At 38.7% G+C, this 21,750-nt stretch overlaps 1 protein-coding gene across 19 annotated transcripts in view; it reads left to right on the top strand.

The window, feature by feature from the left end:
* HDAC9 (histone deacetylase 9) overlaps positions 1-21,750 on the top strand; it is a 704,322-nt gene that overhangs the window by 573,430 nt on the left and 109,142 nt on the right. For all 19 annotated transcript variants that reach the window (XM_048838336.2, XM_048838333.2, XM_075125815.1 and 16 more), the window contains 4 exons: positions 2,143-2,198; positions 2,442-2,529; positions 6,487-6,606; positions 6,920-7,017. In XM_048838336.2, the coding sequence (XP_048694293.1) occupies positions 2,143-2,198; positions 2,442-2,529; positions 6,487-6,606; positions 6,920-7,017 (362 nt within the window). The remainder of the gene's footprint in view (positions 1-2,142; positions 2,199-2,441; positions 2,530-6,486; positions 6,607-6,919; positions 7,018-21,750) is intronic.

The following is a 21,750-nucleotide window of genomic DNA, read 5'->3' as shown; positions in this document are numbered from 1 at the left end:
AAGTACAATCAGCAGACTAATTACTTTAGACAGCCAGTGCTGTTCAGTATTGCCAACCCTAAGTATTCAAAAATCATGAATTAGATCCCCCATGGTCCGTTACATTGGCTTTAAAATGATGAAATTTTTTAAAAATAGTAAATTTGGGGTACTTTTAATTTGCCATCTGGCCTTTGAGCCTTCAAAGGTTACATTTTCAAGTTTTTCTCAGCAATTATGAAGGCTAGAAATGTTTTTTTTAATCACCTGACTCCAAGATCTGAAGCTTTATGAAAAACAACAAACCCGATGAGTGTAGGCAATCCTGGATATTCCTCTCTAATGGCTTTGTAGTTGCCTTGGTTTTTGGTTTTCATTGCTGGTGAATTCAATCTACAGGCAATTTCTGTTCAATTGCCAAGGGAGATATAGCTCAGAACTGACACATATATCTGACGTGTGTGTCTCTTTTTGATAAAGTATGAACATTTATATGCAAATGAGGAGTATGACAATGAGAGATGCTGCCGAGTGTCCTGAAGTCTCTAAATGAGGGTCAGTGGAACTTCCTTTGCAGCTGCCTTGGGCTCCGTTTAGACTGATAACACAATAGTCTAGACTCTAGAAAATATTGTAGTTGGCTTCTCTAATTGCGTTTAACCGGTAGGTTATATGAGATGCTATTGTAATGTTGCTTGGCTGTTAAATTAGCCTTCAGTAAGGCAACTGCTATTTTTACGTTCAATGGCACTTTTGTCTAAGAAAATGGATCTCACATACACCAGTATAGCTCCCTTGATTTATTTGTAGTTACTCATTATTTACACCTGTGGAAGTGAAAGGACAATCAGGTCCATCGATTCTCATAGTTGTTTTCCTGGATAAGTACTGCAGCACTGCAACCTAACTAGCCTCTTTAGTTCTAATTAGAATAATTTATCAATGAAAGGCATATGTATTCAACAGTACTCTACAGTGTTTTCTTAAAATCCATTGCTGCATTTTGTATGAGAGATTTGGGGCACTCCTTGTTGACTACTTAAAATATAGGTTTGGCTGCCAGAATTATGCATTGATTAGAACCTCATTTTTTTAAATCTCCATTGGCTATGGTTTTAAAGCAGTAGTTGAACACACAAGAGTCCAACTCTGCTCCCCGTCGCATCTGTGTAAACCAAGAGTAAATCTGCTAAAGTAATGGAGTTACTCCTGATTCACACTGGTATAAGAGGGAGTGGAATTTGGCCCAGGTTTTGATTAACAGTTTTTTCCTTATGATAGCAAATTATTTTCATGACTATCCAGCCTACATTTTTGAACAGCAGCTGTCCTGCAAGGATTTATAGATCTTTCCTTTACTTCATGTAGGGGGGACTTCATGGTTTTTTTTTTACGTGATGCATTGCAGTGAATCTGTAGGTTAAGGAATTCCTTGATCATCACTACTTCTGATAGCTGCTGTGTATGAAAATGTTCTATAAAACTCCAGAATGTGTGTTAGAAATTGACTAAGGGAATTCAATAAAGTTGCAAGCTTTGGCAGGCCTCCAAGCTTAATTTATAGACTGGAGAAGAATGAGATTTTCATTGTCCTCCTTTTCTACTCTTAGGAATTGCCTTTTCTGTGTGCGAGTGTAAATTTATTATTTAGTTTACACAGAAGGTAGAGCCAACATTTCCAAACCATTGTATGTAAATATCAATGCTTTTTTCCTTTCTACTGTTTTATAGTCTGAAATGGATCAACAGGGAGCAATTTAATTTGGATGAAATGTTAATTTGGGTGGATCAGTGATACTTTCTCTCTACCAACTATGAATTCTGGACTAAAATGAATAAATCAGTTATGCTTGTGTCGTACAGAACAATAGCTATTGTGTATATTTGCCATCTATGTGCTGTACAGCTCCAAAATATCTTACTGTTATCCTGACTATATTAGAGTCTGTCTCTTTGCTTCTCTTTAAGTTATGATATACATGCAGCTTTGATCACATATATTGTTTCTGCTAATTCTATGAAAGGGTAATGGGGGCAGCAAAACGTGCTCAAGAGCCTCTGGTAGAATCCAATTCTGTTTGCCTGCTGTGCTGTGTTACACAGAGAAACCAGCTTTTTTTTCCAAAAAAATCTGATAATTGAAAACCTATCTTGTTCTTACAGAACGGTTTTGCTGTTGTAAGGCCCCCAGGCCATCATGCTGAAGAATCAACAGCCATGTAAGTACCAGGGAATATTGCCCATCTTGGAGTGCTAGGGTTACTGGCAATCACCTGCACTGTGCATGTCTCTGAAGAACTCTAATTGTTAGCAGATGACTGAAAAGGCTTTCTAGGTACTCCCAGAAGCAGATTTATGGCTTCAGAGATCTTATAGGGTTTTTTTTAAATGCCCTGAACATTATTTATAACTGTTTTCCTGACTGATTTGCTTTCTTATTTCTGTTCTTCTCTATTCCACAGGGGGTTCTGCTTTTTTAATTCGGTTGCAATTACTGCCAAATACTTGAGAGACAAGCTAAATATAGGCAAGATATTGATTGTAGATCTGGTATGTATTCTTGGCAAGCATCACACTTTCAGTGCATCTAGATAAAATATAATGAATTTATATTTGTATGTCAGGCTTTCCTGCCTTTAATACTTACAAGAAATAAAAGTGTGTATTTCCTTTGAATTTGGGAACTCATTAAAGCCAGGATGGCAGTACTGAAACTATAAACATCTATGTTTCACTTTAATGGTGTTAACTGCAACTTAATGAGAAGAAGGCACAGATCAGGGCAACATTTATGGTCCTTAAATGAATTGATACTTCCACTGTTAAAATAACCCAACAGAACCCAAGTTTACTTTTCCCTACAGAATACAGACTTTAAATAGTCTGATATGCTTTAAAGAATGCTGTTGCTTTGGTAACCAAATTGGCCACTTCCCCCATCTGCTTGTTGAGTAACATTGATATTATTAAAACAAATCAACAAGTCATTCTCTCTGAAAAGTTTTCAAATCATATATGCCAGCTTTGGATGATTCCCTGCAGGAGAGCAAAATGATTAAAAGTCAACTTCATTGGATTAATCTAGTATTTTAATAGAATGCATTCTTACACAATAGAGTTCTAATTTTTTTAACAGATGGTTTATTTAAATACAGATGACGTTTGGCATGTTGTCTATATTATTTTCATGAATAATGAATTGGAGCTTTGCTTCATACTTAAAGGATCAGCTCAATACACAGCCCAGAGAAAGCTGAATGTTGATTTATGAGCACCATTTTTGTTTTGCCTACAGTTCATGAGGAGGTGTAATAGGTTGTCTGACAAAGCATAGACAGGAAATGAACCCTGGCATCAAAACCTAACCTGTTACATCTGCACTTAATTAATTTTTGCAGGTGATAAAAGATTTAAAGACAAAATATGTTAAAGGTTTTTTGAAGTGCATGGCTTAATAGTCTAAATCTTGTTCATATCTGCTCTCATAATTAAATCTTATTGTGAAGTCATGGCCTTACCATCTAGCACTTTTGTTTACTTAAGTGTGCATACTAGTAGTTAAGGAAAAAGAGAGGGGGGAGGGGAAAGTGTAAGCAAGAGAAATAGCAAATGAAGAAATATATGGTTAAAATAAATATAAAAGTAATATTGATATTCTTGGAATAGTTTTCAAATATTTATCAGAAGTTTTACCCTATGGTTTAGGAATGCACTGATGGAGAGAAAGAACAGCACAAACATATTTCTGCAGAAACTCATCAGGATTTGTGAACAAATTCACTTCCACTGTATTTTGTGTCCATTTGCTCACTGGGTGATTGGGATTTACTAGCATGAAGTAAATTTTAAGTTTATAAACTCCTAGCAAACCTATGTAAAGTTTAGATCTGCTTATAATGTTACTGTCATCCAGTCCGGGAATAGAATTATAAACAAGAGGCCTATTTGACCAATCTCCACTAAGAAACCCAGCTTGAATTTTGAATGGCAAGTAACGCTCAGCTCCCCTCTGGCTCTCCTCCACAAACATGTTGAGCTGAGCTGGTACGGAGGGCTGGCACAGATGACTTCACCCCTGGAACAGTCACAGTCTGGTCTCTGATCTCCTCCAGGCTCAATGCAACAACGTGTTGCCCCTTCTATGAACATAGAGGCAAAGCCACAATCCAAATGTAACTAATTACCTATGAGAGCACTAATGTCCATTCAAAGCAAAGGAGAACTGCCCTTAGTGGTCTCACCTGAAAGATAACATCGAATCATAGATGTTAGGAGCGTGAAAAATCGACATCCTTGAAAAATGTTACTATGCTGACCTAATCCGCAGTATTAGGAAAAATTCTCCCATCAGCCTAGCTACTGCCTCTTGGGGAGATGAATTAACTACATCAGTGGGAGAATCCCTTCCGTGGATGCAGTCAGGGTCCACACTTACAGAGGCACAAGTGCAGCGCTGCAGCTGTGCCGCTGTAGCATTTCAAGTGTAGATGTACCCTGGGATTTCTAATTGACCTTCCAGGCTATATGTTTATAGTGGCGAGCACAATGTGGCCCCAAGCTGACTGAGACCTGTAGGGGCTACTACAATAATAATAATAATAATTAATAATATTCAGTCCAGTGCATTCCTTAAAGTTCAGAAATGCTTTGGTATATATAACTTTAACTTCTCTGTTTTTCATTTTGAAACTTTCTACGTCTACGCCAGGGGAAAAAAACACCTCCCTTTCTGCTTTTCTTTTTTCATTCCTTCCTATGAATAAATCTCAGTTTTTGGATTGATCCATAGTTTCTGAATAAGTCATACATTTCATCCAAGAAGGATAGGCTCAGAACCCAGTCCATACACAAACCATATAACTGATTAATAGTAGAATACACTATCCTTACCATGCAGATATCTTTGTCTACTCAATGGCATTTCCGGACTATTTTCATTGGCAAAATTTAAGTTTACAATAGAAAATTATTTTTTTGCAGGATAGAAGATGAAGAAGTATATAAAAGGCCCAAGTGTCTATTTTAATTCCTATAATTTAAAAATTGTTGGAACAAGAACATATTAAAAAAATCAAACCCCATGACAGTAGAAGCCAACTTAAGAATGGAGAGCACAGGCCTTTATATCATTTATTTTTATGTTCCTTTAATTTGTATCTGGTGCCCAGAGATCACAGTGAATAGATGAATGATGAACAGCTGGCAATTTTGTTGAGAGGTTTTGAATAAAATATTTTTTGAAGACTATATATCAGCCCAGACCCAAGGACACTCGTTTGTAATGAAAATGCAGTCAAAGCATTAGGGTTGCTTTTCAAAATATTTTGTTTATTCTCCTTGCGGTATAGCTTCTTGAAATCTATATTTTTACTCAGATGGAGTAAAGAAGCAGAATCAACATCTGAAATCTTTCAGCCTCTTATAAGGTTCAATGTGGAAGTTTAGAAAAAAACCCCAAACCCTTCAGTTTTCTTCCACCACAGTGCACCTGGGTTTTCCCTTTTCACTTATAAAACCCCATATGTATCTAACCATATACTGTACAATGAGACAATTGTGAAGAAACAAAAAAGAAATTTGAAAAGTTTAAACCATTATCCATTATCGTATGCTCATTCTCTAAATATTTTTTAAAATATTTTATTTAAAGAAAGAGATTTCCTGTGCACTGGTGTTCGGGCTGTTATATAATGTTTGAAATATGCAAATTGGCTATGGTCATTCCCTGGTTGTGGAAGGCACCATACTATCAGCTCTTCTCTGCCAGATGATTTAACAGCTAATGAGATCATACTGCTATGTCTTTGACTGTTGCCGTCATGATTTTGCAAAAATGAAGTATGAAGTCCTTCTGCATCTGGCATCTTTTGATGTGGATCTAACTGCTGAGGGACTGCTAACTGAACTGAATGTTTCAAGAAAGCCAATTTACTCAGCTGGTCGCAAAGCCTTTGACCTCAGTAGTGGAACTTGGCAAATCAATGAACGCACTTATGGTTAGTGTTCTGTCAAGAATTGCGAAAATGCTCTGTAAACCATAGATCCTTTTGCAAAATACTAGTTTGTAGTTTAAACATTAGTCTTTCTTCAGAGGCCAGTGAGGCTAGTTAATTAAGCCTGAGGGGTTATGAACTGTTGGCAGTTAATAAGTCATAAAATTCCTCCATAAAACAGGATGCTAGATTCCATCACTGAGGCAAGGAGTACAAAGAGCCGGTGTATAAATATCTAATTGTACAAAAGGACTGGGATTTCTCAATGACTGCTCATCTGGAGTCTCCAGGGCACGCTCACTGTGGTTTCCTGATTTTTAGAAGCCAGTTTAAAAAATGAGTGCATTAAAGAGTAATTTGCCTGAAAGTTCAGGAAGTATAGGGGTGGTGGAGGGAGTGGGAAAGAGAAAAGAGGAGGGAGGGGAAGAGAGAGAGAGAGAGAGAGAGAAGAACTTATCTCTACTCACCGAGTTGGACATTATTGCATTTGTCATCTATTTAATTTCCCCTTTAGGATGTTCACCATGGCAATGGTACACAGCAGGCTTTTTATGCTGACCCCAGCATCCTGTATGTTTCCCTCCATCGCTATGATGAAGGCAACTTCTTCCCTGGCAGTGGAGCCCCAAATGAGGTTAGGTTTATTTCTTTAGAGACCCATTTTTATTTGCATCTTTCAGGTAATTGCTTTGCATGATTACCCCTAATTTTCTCGTCCTTCGCTGGTGCTTTAAATTACACCAGATTACCAAATTGTCCATTGGGACTGGAGGACCAGTAGAGAACAAGTGTATAACCCAGAACAGTCCCTGTCAAACAAGGCTGGGCTGATTTGACATGGTGTTTGATGTTTGTTTCAAAAGCACACATTTGTATGTTTTCTTATTTTTTTCATCTCCCCTTTTCCTGCTCCCCTCCCACTTTGGCACTTTCCCCTGTCTTTTCAGGTTGGAAGAGGCCTTGGCAAAGGATATAATGTAAATATTGCTTGGACAGGTGGCTTGGATCCCCCCATGGGAGATGTAGAGTACCTAACAGCATTCAGGTTGGTATTTGTTTCCTTCTAAAAGTGCCAAAACTGGCAGTAGAGTGAAAGCTCACACAAGTAACAACTATAGTAATCCTGAAAGACATAAAAAATGACCCATGGTGGAACTAGTTTAAAATAACTGTTTAAGCAAAATGGCAACAAGACCGCTAACTTTTTTACCTCTGACGTCTGTCAAGACTTGCAATTTGAAAAGTTATATCAAGAATATGCAACTTTATACCGGCACTATATAGCAAATATACTACAAAATATATAAAACTAGACTTTTTATAAAATTTATGATTCTTGGAAACATTATAGGTTTCAATAAACAAGCAATTTACTTGTTCTGGCCATCAACTCAAAATATACAAGAAAATGTTTGATAATTTAATCAGTCACTGATAAACATCATTATTATACGATAGCAGTAAACCAACTTTACATCTACCTCCTCACATGTACCACTATTAAAGTTAAATGTAAACAATTTTACCCGGTATGAGAAAAATACGTAGTTTTAACTGCATTGTAATTGTATAGAAGTATAAAAAATACCAGTAAAGTATAATATGGGCCAAATCTTCACACCTTACTCAGGTAAAACTCCTACTAAGGTTCATGGATTTGGCCAAGAATGGTATCTTCTGTGCAATACAATAAAGTGTTATTTGCTTTAAAATAAGTACCTGTGAAACATAATATCAGTGAAATATCTCATTCTAAATGACGGATCACTCTTTCAGCCATGAAGCATTGGCTTTTGATAATCTGTTTTCATGGGGCCAGAGGAGAAAGAACCTATTTAAAACATGCCCTACTGTACTTACTTCCAGCAGCCCTACATTTCATACATCATTTCCTTTCACAGTAAAGCAGAATGCATTTGGTCTTATTGCTGTGGAAGGGCTTGGTGAACAAGTGCCAGTCAAGACTGGGCAAACTGTAACTGCTGGGAAATACCAGGCTTCAATTTGTAATGGCTGCAGTTCAAAAATGGCAGTGAGTCCACTAACTTGTACCTCTGACCCTGTCAAGACTTATAATTTGAAATGGTTTATCTAAAATATATAACTCTGAACCTGTACGATAAAGCAAATATACCACAAACATATAAAACTTTTTTTTTTCTGTAACACCTCTTGGGTGGTCCATGAAGTGGTATGTACAGTATCCAAGAAGGTTTTGTATTTAGACATCACACAACTGAATTCAAAGCCTAAACCCTAAACATAGAAAATTACGATCTGTTACTGTTTTTGTGAAAAGGGTTTTAATTTTACTTACACCATTTGCCTTACTTAAAACAGTCTAACCAAACAGTCAGTTATTTCAAGGGACATTATCAAGGTGGTAGGCCCCAAAATTTGACTCCCTTAAAAGTTTCATTTACTCTGTTGCCAAGGTCAGTCTTGTTCTTTGTTTGAGATTTTATAAAAGCAAGGAGATTGGCTGACTCAGGACTAATACTGGGCTATAGTGCTTCTCACCTCTACGTTCCTGGTTCAACTCCAGCCCAGGTTGGTAGTGAGTGAAATTGTCACCATATTATGGCTTATGTGAAATGAGTTGGTGGTCTCAGCCCTTTTTAATGGGTAGAAGTTTACATCACAGAGACCACTGCCATACTTATCACTGACAGCAGAGACAGGAAATTAATGATCCAGCCTAAATCTATTCCCCACAGGTCAAGTTTGAGGCACATTCATGAACACTGTGGAGAAGCTTGTTTTGCTCCTGTCCATGCTGCGCTGGTGTCATGACTAAAAAGAGGACTTCAGACTTTGAAAGGCAAATTTTAGAAAAAGAAAAATATTGTTATTTATTAAAGAATAAATAATTTAAGCAAGTCTGCAACCATACAATAACAACTTGTTCCAACTTTGAAAAAAAAACCAGACTTTTATAAATTTAATTTTACTACTATGCCTTCACATAAAAATGTAGGCAGCTTAATTCATTTTATCTAGCTGTTATATCAAAATTTGGTATTGCCATTCTAACAGTGTCCCTTTAAAACCCATAGTTATGTCCAAATAATGTGCATACCACTTCTGCATTGTTCTACAGTTATTATTATTTTATTTTGAAACTCTTTTTGTGAATGTGATGCTACTAAACAGCATGGGATTGTTTGTAATGGATACTGATGTGCTCCATTTATCTAAAAGAGCAGGTGTAGTAGTAAAAGTGTCCCTTCAGTACCACACCCCTGTGCCTCAAACCTTCCCTGAATAGAACTCCTTTAAGAATAAGAGGATAATTCAGTCTATTTGCCTCAGTAATCTTTGCCTCTCTTTTGAGAGTGCCATCATGAATACAATTAGTACTAATTGTGATGATGGTTTAGCATAGTTGTCAATATAGCAACCTGAATGGAATTTGGAGGGAGGAGCGCAGGTTTCAGGAAGGAGGAGTTTGGAGGAGGCACCATAAAGTCAGTCTGTGTGCTCTTGGCTTGAATGCTAGCTGCAGATACAGCATCTGTGTATATAGTTGTCTTAAAAAAGAGCCAGTTTAGCTCTTCGTTGAGTGCTTGCACATGTCCATTCCACGTTAGGTGTGTGAACACCTAAGATGATTTGCCAGATTGTTGCCAGAGATTTTTCTCTCAGTGATATTCATTGGGCCAGCTCTGATGCCCTCTGGTGCTGCACGCTTATGCACATGTATAAGGGTCACTGCCGGCTCCACACCCTCTCAGTTCCTTCTTACTGCCCGTGATGGTTGCGAAGCCTATGCCCATGAGCAACCCACACCCCAGTTGTCTGAAGTGTCTGAGAGAATCTCACATGTAAGACCACTGCCAAATTTGTTGGGACTTTAAACCTTGCACAAAGAAGGTCAGAGTGATCAGACTTAAGGATATCCTAATGGAAGCGGCTCTTAGACCGGCTTCAGAACTAAGCCCCTTGGATTCAGCACTTCAGCCTCTGTGCAAAGTGCTCCTCCGCCACTGTGTGCATCCCGGCACTGCTCTCCATCCCTGGTGCCAAGAAAGAAGCACAAAAAGCAGCACACCGATAGAGGGTGCCTCGCTGCTGCCAAAGAAAGGTAAGCAAGGGGAAGGTGATGGAGTGCAACCCACGTTGGGCCATTCCTCCATCCCCGGTCCCATGGTGGCACCATTGATTCTGCTGAGATCATTGAGTCCAGTGTGCTCCATCTGATTCGACGAAGCACTTCAGGCCCCAACAGCTGCCATACTTCTCAGCTCCGCCTCCAAGACAGGAACCTTATCAGAGAAAAGAGAGAGGTTACAAGTGCTGTCAACTATTTCCATCCACCTCAACCTCCCGTCAGGGTCACAAAGGTTCTCTGGTGGGTCCAAGCAGGCCTTTAGAAGGTGCACCCCAGGGTATTATACCACTTCCTGCTTCAGATCCTGCTTCCTCTTTATTTTTGGACTGGCTGCCCCACGTCAGCCCAGCATGGTCCTGCATAACATTGAACCACTGGATTCTAAATACTATGGCAATTTGTTATACTGTGCAATTTTTATCTACCCCTCCCTCCCACCCCTATTCCCGTCCCTCTTCAGGGACCCTTCTCATGAGCAACTCCTTTCCCAGGAGGTGCAGACCCTCCTATGGATGGGGGCTGTGGAGGAGGTACCTCAAAACTTGAGAGGGAAGGTGTTTTACTCCTATTATTTCCTAATCCCAAAGCTAATGGGGGCCTTCATCCCATCCTGGACCTGCATTGCCTCAAGAGATAGCTCAGAAACTGAGGTTCTGCATGCTCTTCCTGGCCTCTGTCATTCCCTCCCTGGATCCGCCCTTGACTTGAAGGACGCTTACTTTTATATTTCTATCTTCTGTGGCCACAGATGATTTGTCAGGTTTATTGTAAACCAGACTCATTACCAATTCACCGCTCTTCCCAATGGCCTGTCCACAGTCCCCCGGGTTTTCACGAAGATATTGTTGCCTGGAATAATGCCTGAAACACTGGAACAGCTGACAAAGGTGCTTGATGAGTGCTGTGACCCCAACAGAATGAGAATGTAGAAAGATTCTGATTTTTTTTTACCTGAAACCAAGAAGTAGAAGAGGGGATAAATTCTTAGGTTACAGAGCTGAGAACTGTGGCATCCACATTGGTGACATTAAACATTCCCTAATTAAAGACCCGTTCTCAGCTTACAGAAATGATTGTTGAGAGAAACAGAGAAATCCCTAGAGAAATGCCTCCAAATAGCAAGGGCAGCTAAATGTTCAGGGAAAGGATCAAAACAATAACAACCACTAGTGCAGAACAGGTAAACAGAAACAGTTAAGAGAATGCCAAGTTAAGCGGGTAGTCCACTACAACAAAGCCAAGGACCTGAGGTTGTTACACGCTGGTGAGCAGGTCTGAGTCCAGCTGTCCTATAGTCCAAAAGCAATGGCAAAAGGCAACTGTTCAAGTTGCAATGGGACAGGTTGTATGAAGTAGCAACAGACTCAGGACACTGATAGAGACAAAACCAAAGACAATGTCGGAGTAGCAGCAGTCAGCTGGCACACCCAGACAGATAGGGCCAAAGCCAGGACCAAGAGGATGTAAAAAGAGCATCAGGTGTCAGCTGGTCTGATGTTGAGAAATGAAAAAAATGAGGTATATGAGCAACACAGAGGACCAAGATGGTGCCACCCAACATAATGAAGGCAGTGACAGGGTAGAAGCAAATCCCCCTCCGATAGCGGTAATACAAACAGCCCTCAGAGCTCTGGCTTCTTCCCAGAATTGCCGTAGGCACATTTTTTAAAATGTTGGCAACTATGGCGTAGGGTGCCAATTATTGCTTGATTGACACTAATTTCACAACAGAGGCCCTTCTAAACAATAATGGCCATAGAAACAGACACCCGCTTTTTTCCCTCTATTAGATTTTTGTTTTATAGTCAGGTATTCGGCCTTCATTGATACTTTCGATGCCATGAATGTAATGCTTTATGTAGATATCTGTTCTTGGGAACCCGCACTCACACGCACAGAAATGCACATCTCGTCTGATATGCTGATCTATCACCGGATGAATCCAATTAACATGTCTTATTTATGCTGAACAAGAGTAAATCTCAGTCTTTTCCCTCTAAAGCAACCTAGGAAAATCCTGTAGTATTCACAGAAGAAGTGAAAACAAACCACCTTCCATGTATAAGAACCCATGAACCCAGTTGCAGATGAGCTAGAAGCCTAGTACAGAGCAGTCACTTTAAAAGTGTGCTGGATGAGTGGCTCCCATGGGTGTGCTAGGAGAGCTGTGAAAAACCACCATGCTGGCTTGTGGCTGCCATGTTGGTTTCATGCTGTTTTATCACTTCTTTAAACTGACAGACACTCATTTATGTGCAAAACAAAACAAAAACACATTTCAGCACAGATAAAGTTCAGATCACGTATTTTTTTCAATACAAACAAAAGTTTTAAATGTATGCAGCCAGCTTGAAAATGTCTCTCTCTATTGTGTAAAAGAAAATGTTTTTCCTTCAGTTTCTTTTGCGTTTCTGCTAAGACTGTTGCTTGTATGGTTAATTCATGTTAAGTTTAACACATACTGAAGTGCTTGATTTGTTGACCACAAAGAGATAAGTGGAAAATTTAGCTCGATGCTAAAAGACAGAAGGACAAAGCTTTCTATAACACAAGTAGGAAAGTTGATGTTGAAAATAATTCAGAGTTTTCATTCTGCCAACTAGTTTTTATTTTATGCTTGCTTGTTTTGGCATCACTAAACACAACTGTTAATAATATTGAGGGACAGATTTGGATAAATATGAGGCCTGACACTCTCTCTCATTTATTCAGTTGTACATGCAAATTGGCTAATTGTTTATTAAAATAGTACTTAGATGTCTGTATCCATTCATACATGTAGTTTCTTACTTCATGGCTGACTCATTTTTCCAAAACTACCTAAAAGTATGTGCCCCATGTGTTAAATAGTATCAGTAATTTAGTTATCCCCAGAGTTCTCAGGATATTTCACTCATGGGAAGAAGAGAATCTCATTTAGGCAGCATTTTCCAAAAGTATGGAGTGAGGAGTCATGGCAATGCTAGTTTCTTCCATGTTACCCTGCTAACCGAGAAGGATTGAAGTGATTGGTTTCATTTTCCTTAATGAGGAGTGAGGTTCAGCTTTCATGTTTGGGAAACGTTGCTCTAAGTTATTGGTCAGTATGAAGTACACATCATATTTGTATGCTCACTACCTTTTTCAGACCTTTTGGCTGACCAGCACATAGCTGAGTATTACGGAGATGCCATTTGTGGCTTCAGATTTAAGGTTGAGCTGAGTTTTGCACTTAAAGCAGGCACCCATCCTCTTAGTTAGATATGAGAAATATAACATTTCCCCCTAAAAATTCAGCACTTATTCTTTGAGAATAAACTGAATTTTCAGAGAATTTACAAGTAATTCCATTAATTAGTTTGAGAGTTAAAATTAATTAAATAATGGGTCTTTCAAGAAATTTAGCACCTGATGTCAGACTTTATTTTAACCCTAAATATCTCAGTAATGGAATAATACAGACTCTTCAAACTACCCATATAATGAAAACTCGTCACCCATCTCTGAAGCCCTTCTCTTTCTGCAATGTCATCTTTGAGATCAGAAGTGAACGTAACATGCCACATGATGGCGTACTATTGATTTATATAATGGTTGTATAATATTTTCAATATTATTATGGTACTATTTAATAAGTAGTATGCCCATTCTACAATGCTGCGTAAATCTCTAGCTGAGAATTAGTATTTTTTGGATAAAATAAGAAAATAAAATATGAGACAACAGATAATGTTTTCCCTAGCTACACTTAGAAGTAAGTGAACTATTAGGACATTAGTATAGTGACTACATGGAATCAATTCCACTATGGATATCCCTCTGTAGAGGAAATTGTCTCTTCTGAAAATTGTTACTAGATAAACTTTAATCAGTAAAAAGAAAAGGAGTACTTGTGGCACCTTAGAGACTAACAAATTTACTTGAGCATGAGCTTTTGTGAGCTACAGCTCACTTCATCGGATGCATTCAATGGAAAATACAGTGGGGAGATTTATATACACAGAGAACATGAAATAATGGGTGTTACCATACACACTGTAACCAGAGTGATCAGTGTTGTTCTATGTACTTGCCTGGTGACCTCAGCTGAGACCAGACCCCCATTGTGCCAGGCATATGGTCCGAGATAGTCTCAATCCTGAATCGCTTACAGTATAAATAGATGAGATGCATATACTGGTTTCTGTGTAAATTGCACAATGTAACCCTAAATTAGAAAGACAATACAGAGGAGTCACAAATAACTCTATAGTCAGATTTCAGAGCGGTAGCCGTGTTAGTCTGTATCAGCAAAAAAAACGAGAAGTACTTGTGGCACCTTAGAGACGAACAAATTTATTTGGGCATAAGCTTTCATGGGAGTGGGATTTAGCCCACGAAGGCTTATGCCCAAATAAATTTGTTCGTCTCTGAGGTGCCACAAGTACTCCTGTTTTTTTTCCTATAGTCAGAGTAGTCACACCTCTATTCAGGCTAAGAATATGTAATTTTGTTACTTTGTGGATCATCATACTAAGGCATTGCAGGAGTGAGTTTTGCAGATGAATTTGTGCAAAAGGAAAATAACCACATAAACAATTTCTCATGTATGTTCTTCTGCCAGAGAAAATGTTTTGGGGAAAATGTAAAGGTAACTGGACAAAGCATCTGTGAGAGAGAAGGTTTTAAAATGCAGAGCTGTTTTGCTATGTAAATGTTTGTTTGGAATGCTCTCTCTCAAAATAGCTTAATATATGAGCTTCTAATGTGGTTTATTCAGTTGTCCTGAATGAGGACTGAGATTTTCTAGTACATTTTTGAAAGTGTGGGTGGTAAATTTTGGAGCTATGCTGTTTTCTTTGTTTCCTGACATTCCCTCTGGATCTGAAGAACTCCAGAGTGACCAGTGCCATTTCACATTTAGATTTGCATTGGTAGGTAGGGAGAGGTTGTTCTTTTTTTTTTTTTTTTTTCTGCTCTGGAATCGAGAAGGGAGTCATTTGAAACAGTGCAAAAATGGCCTCTCATCATTTTGTTGGACTTCAAAGTTTACCATCAAGCTAAAAGTGGCAACAGTGCTTATATCCTGTGACCTCTTGTTCTTCCCTCTTATGTATTTTTATTTGGAAATCCCAACTTCTCACCAAAACACTCTAAATCTTCTTGTCTCCCTAACTGCACCAGCTTTTTAAAATTGCAGATGAAGCTCCTTTAACCTACTGGAACTACAGAAATGGAACCTTTCATTATAGAAATTAATTAGTGTCGGCTTACTTTCCTACAGATGCACAGTTTCTTTTATTAACATGGCCTACTAGGGGGTAGGGGAGAAAGGATAATAAAATATGGCATGTGTCAAGTTTATGGGGTTCAGGTTAAAAACTATTTGATTAAAACCCTAAGCCATGCAATGTCCATGGTTTTCAAAGAGCAGGAATGTACCTGAGCTTTTGTAGCATTATTAGTATTTTCCAATTTCTGTCAAGCCAAAAAGATGGAAGACTAGGGATATATGGAGAATGAATTTGCCAACTTTTGAATACTCTGGTGAAGAGGTAAGAAATATCACCTCATATGTCCTTGAAGAAATTAAATAGAAAAAGTGGTATTAGAGGATTTTTCTTGATAGTCAAAATATCTGTAGTATTTAGGGCAGGCAAAACCTCAGGTCTGAAGGTAAAGTCCTGCATCAACACTGGTTTATTGTGTAGTTGTCCAGCCCTAATTTAAAATTTTGTTTCTTTCTAATAACTTATGATAACTATACTATAGCCTATCTATTTATCTATCTATCTCCACATGTTCTCCTCTGGAACAGCTCCAGAGCTCCAGACTGTAACAGAACCACTAGATTGCACCCTAGTGCTTTATGTATTGTTTAATTGTTTTCCTTTGGTGGATATTTTTAGTAAAAGCCCATTATCCAGAATCAGACAGAAGTGTTATTTCAAGAACAGCAGCAACAGAGGCCTTTCAGTTACATAGTTCTTTTTCATACCTTCTTTAGTTAGTTTAGCTAATGAGATCACCACCATTTTTTAAATACTTCAAGAAGAAAAAAGAAGTGGAATTAGTATTTGCCTCCATTAAAACATGATTTGGATTGCAGAGAAGTGCGTGCAAGCACCTGTGTCAGTGTGTATGTCAGTGTGTGTCCATCTGTGGTGTGTATGTGTATGTACTCATATGTGCACATGGGTGTGCTAATGGTTGAGTAGCACAAACTTCTTGGGGTTGTATTTTTTAATCCTAGAGGAATTGAGTGGTTGTATCATAGATTGTTCATACCATAATTCCGTCCTTTCTCATACAAAATACATTCTACTCAGTACCTATACATGAAAAAGGCAAGGTGAGTGCGGTAATATCTTTTACTGGACCAACTGTTTGGTGAAAGAGAAAAGCTTTAGAGCGCCACAGAATTCTTCTTCAGGTCACTAAGAACAATGCCTGTGCAGTCATTCCAAGGAAGAATAAATCTCTAAGGGACATATTCTAACACACTGTCTTATGCTGAGAAGTAATTGACTCAGTGTTTCCAATTTTTGTGATTTTTATCCTGAGTCCCATGATATAGTATTTTTATTAAAAGCCCCAGCACCTGGAATTCTGTGATTGTGAGAATTTCAGCTTTTATTTTATTTTTTTTAACATAAATTTGTAGTCTACATGGCTGTGCAGAAAATCTTGAAAACATGATCCCTAAGGGCTCGTAAACAGGCTACAAAAAAGAGAACCCTCTTTTGTTTTTAAGTCTCATGTTTTTGGGGCACCTGGCTCATGATTATTGAAATTGGCAATACTGCTTTTATCCACAAACAGCCCCACTGAAGTGAATAGAACTCCTTGTAGAGTAAGGTGCTCCTCAGTGTGAGGTAGTGTATTAGAATGAGGTATTAAAGTTTAATTGCTTTTTTACAAATAGTAATAAAAGAAGGCTCAGATAGCAAGCTACCGTCGTCTATTTTTGATGATGCAAACATGGGCCTCCGTTTTATCCACACACCTGCAGAATTGTACACACCTAAGGATCAGGGCATAGGACTGAATCAATCAGCTGTATCGTAAGAAGGCATTGTTACAGGGTAAATTCTATACGTATATATTCTAAGGACTGAGTTCTGATACTTTTACTCACACTGAATAACAGCTTACTCCAGAAGTAATCTCATTAATGCTAGTGAGTGGTAGAACTACTAACAGGGTAAAGGTGGTAGAATCTGGCTTTAAATTAGTTATTTTAGCTATGTTTAAACAACTGTTCAAGTAACGAAAGTTAAAAAAATAATGCGCAAGCATTCACCTGCATCAACATACGCTGAAATAATTTGCTGTCCTTTTAATTATTTATTTAACTTATATGATTTGCCTATCTGAGTCTCTGTAGACACATTAACAATACATTTAAAAATACAAACATGTCAAAAAAAGAATGACAATAAAGAAAATGCATTAGACAGCAGTAGCACTGTAAAGGCTACAAGCTTTGTCTGACTTCTCCATCCTATGCTGAGTGATCCTGAGTTATTGGGCTGATAAGGAACTCTGTGGGTTTATTCACAAATACCCAGCAAGAGGTGTCTGGATGAAGGAACTGTGGCCACGAATATGATAATCTCTTTCCCCTTCCACCACTTCCATTCTCACAAGATAAGGTATCATCATTCCCTAGAGCTTAGGAGCATCAGCACAGCCCTGCCCCCACTCCCCCTCCACTAACTAGCTCACTGGGGAAGAAGAAAAGGAGTGCTTGTGGCACCTTAGAGACTAACCAGTTTATTTGAGCATAAGCTTTTGTGAGCTACAGCTGATTCAGTTTTTCAAATGACAATCAATATCCATTTATCAGACAATAAATGCTTTTTCTTCAATAAGAAACAAAAAACTAACCAACCACCAATAACCCTGAAAATCAAACAGTTTAAACATTGTTGCTATAATTTTTTTCATATAATCAATGCTAACTCAAAAAGAAATAGAGAATTTACAACAGCTCGGATACTGTCTAATGACTAACAGTAACTGACAAGGAAGGCAATTATTTCACTCCTACTTTGCACCATCAGACGCACTCTTAGGGAGGATCAGCAAAATGCCAGCTATCATTGAAAGACACCATTCAACAAATGGAGATTCTGGGCCTGATTCTCTGTCATTTACACCATGCAATTGGGTGTAAAATGTTACCAAATAAGAATGGTAGTAAGATGTGCAGTCATTTACACCAATCCAAAGCACATGTAAAAGTTGAAGTGAAAGGGAGAATCAAGCCCTCTGGTTTAACATTTATTTTTTCAATATATATATTGACTATTTAGCTATTTAAATGATTAGAACAAGTCATTTGCATTTTTCCTTTAAGCAATGGAAATGTATTTGCTAAGACTCCTCTGCACCCTTTTCCCTTCAAATTTCTTTCTTTACTAGAAGCACTCACTAAATTCTCTGAAACAGCATCTGCTTGCCTTCCTTTCCCTCTTACAACTCTCTTCACCTTCCCTGTCACAAACACAGACGTTTCTCATCTACTTGCCTCCTCTAAACCATCCACTTGTCCCACTGACCCCATCCCATCCCATCTGATCTCCCTCACATCCACTCTCATCTCCTCCTTTACTCTTCTCCTTAACCTCTCATTCTCCTCTGTCTTTTTCCCCGCACAATACAAATATACTTTAGTCTCTCCCATCATAAAACCCCTATCTTGGACTCCACTTGCGCCTCCAACTACCGCCCCTTCTCCCTTTCATCTATAAATTCATTGAGTGCGCTGCATATAATCGCTATCTGGAGTTGTTCTCTTCCAATTCCATCCTCGACCCTCATCACTCTGGTGAACAGAATCTGTTAGCTGCCTTTGACACACTTCTTGAAATCTTGTCGTCCCTCTGCTTCCGTGATTCTGTTCTCTTCCTACCTCTCTAATTGCTTTTAATCATGTGTGTTCTTCTGGTGATCCTCTTCATCTCTCGTTCATCTTTCACTGAGGGTTCCACAAGGCTTGGTCGTATACACTTTCTCTCTGGGTAAGTGCATCCACAAACACAAATTCAGCTACCATCTCTATGGTATGCTCTTTACTCCAGACCAGTCTCCTTCTGTCCAAACTAAAATCTTGGCCCATCTGACATCTCCTCATGGATGTCTAGCCATCAGCTTAAGCTTAATATAGCTAAAATGGAGCTCTTAATCTTCCCCCCAAGTCTTCCCCATTTTTTCCTTTCTCACTCACTGTGGTTAACACAATCATTCTGCCTGTCATTCAGGCCCCTAACCAATATGTCTTCTTTGACTTGGACCTCTCTCTAGGTCCTTACATCTAGGATATATCCACCTTGGAGATTCTTTTTGCATAACCTTTCTAAGAGACGTCCTTTTCTGTCCATGCACACTGCTAAAACTCCAAGCTCTCATCATCTCATATCTCAAGTACTGCCACATCCTTTCCTCTTGTCTTGACAAATGCCACCTTGCCCCTCTCATATGCATTCACAATGCTGCTGTAATGAATATTTTCCTAGCCTGTCACTTTGACCATGTTACCCACCTTTACATCCCTCCACTGACTTCCTGTCTCTTTTGCATCAGACATAAACTGCTTGTCTTCACTTTCAAAGCCCATCATGGCTTATCCCCATCCTACCTATTGTCTTTAATTCAGTATCAAAATTTCAGCTGAGCAGCCCATGATGTCAGGTTCCATTGCCCACTTGTTATATTTTCACATTAGCACCTTTGTGCTTTCTCCCACAAACAGCCCCTCACGCTTAGGAGGAGTTCCTTGTAAACATCCACAAAACCATCTCATTCTCCTTCAAAGTCCTCCTTAAAGCTTTTCCTTGTGATGCCTACAAAAAAACTTGACCATGGTTAGGCCACTGGTAAGCTGATACCACTGCCTATCATGCTGACCAATATTGTGTTAAATTGTTTCGTTTGCTCCCCCATGTGTCTGTATCCATCTGTTATCTCTTGTTTTATACTTAGATTATAAGCTCTTTAGGGCAGAGACTGTCTTGTTCTGTGTTTGTACATCACTTAGCACAACGGGGTCCTGGTCCATGAGAAGGGCTTGTAGGTGCTATGGTAATACAAGTAATGACAATAATAATAAATAATGGATAAGGTATTCTCAGGCTAGCTTGGCAGATTTTTATGTTTGAATATGGTGTCTTGGGATACAATCCTTCCCAGGCCAGGCTTTGGAACACTGACCCCACCCTCTAGTTACAATTCTAAAGACCATATATGTACCTCAATATCAATTGTAGGATATGTATGATCTCATTAAGCCCCTGAGCCTAGATATCGTGTTGACATTTGAGGAAATATGATGATCATCAACAAAATGTAAGCCCTGTTATACACTATATCACTTCAAACAGAATAAGGTCATTAGGACTTAATTACATCAGAAACAGTATACATAGTTTGCTCATTTATAAAATGTCACTTTCAGAAGTTGAGAGGTATAAAAGTTTCCTAAATTTGTATTATAGTCAGATTTCCAGCAGTATTCTCTGACAAACTAAATAAATTACTGAATGTATTGGACCTCCGAGGCTTGGGGCAAAGAATGGAAAAATTATTTACAAAAGCTTGAAAATATTTAATCACTAGAGGCAGGGGGCAACAGTGTTTTAATTAGCAGTTCCTCAGGCCATTGGCTGGCTGGAGGCTTTCTCAAACAACCACACAAACACACTGAATAGCTGTTTGCCAGCCTTAGGGTCAGGCCTGAGATGAAACAGATAAGATAATTGGCTCTAATGAAATCCAGAAGGCCTTGGCTTTCTTGTTTGAGCTTGGATTTGAAAAGTGCGTGTGGAAGTGAGGCTTAATTCAAACCAGTCCTGAACTAGGTCCGTTTCTCAGTGACTTTGATATTGTTTGAAGTTCTAAAAGTGTTCGCCACACCACTAGCCTGCTGGGCTGGGCCTCCCCGGTCACCTTAATTACTGAGCTTTATTGCTGACTTTACTACACAGGAAAGGAGCCATTATATGTTCCATCAACATCAGCTCTCTTCAGATTGGAGGAAAGGGCAGGGTGAAAGGCCACTGTAGGAAGGCAAAAACTTCACTTTGAGGTAGTCAGATCATTTACCAGTGTTAAATTTCACTCTATTATGTGTGTACATTCCTAACAACACAGAAGCCCAATTTCCATTTTTTTTAACAAGTGATTACTTTTCAAAACATTTTGTTTGTGCCTGATTTGCAGAAGGGCACATTTATTTTTCGGGCTGCAAAGATGGCAAATTATAACAAATGCCTAATTAATCATCACAGAGGAAAGAAATCTAGTTAAAATCTGTCATAAAGTGAAATTATTTTTAATGCTTCTTTGAAGTGGAAATAAGTGAGGAAACCCCTGTGGTGTGTTTGCAGACCTGACACCCTAAAGAACCAACTCCCTTATATCTGGCCTGATATCTTCAGGGTAACGTGAGTGAATGCAAAGGTGTTCTGCAAAAGCAAAAGGGATCCTGTGAACACCCCTACAGTGAATGCAGAGCACATCTGTGCTTTTAAAAGTGAAATACTGTAGCTCACAGGAACAACTGCAGCATTTCAGCACTGTTAGCTGTGAGTTACTCTTTCAAGGATGGTTGCTTTCAGAGTATGGTCCTAGCCCCATAGCTGCTTCTGCTGCTGGTGCTGCTGGATAAATAAGGATCTGCACTCATGCTAATCAATGAGTGTCCAG

The sequence above is a fragment of the Caretta caretta genome, chromosome 2 (assembly GCF_965140235.1).
Source record: "Caretta caretta isolate rCarCar2 chromosome 2, rCarCar1.hap1, whole genome shotgun sequence".
In the NCBI taxonomy this organism is placed as follows: Eukaryota; Metazoa; Chordata; order Testudines; family Cheloniidae; genus Caretta; species Caretta caretta.
This window is presented reverse-complemented; position numbering and strand designations above follow the sequence as displayed.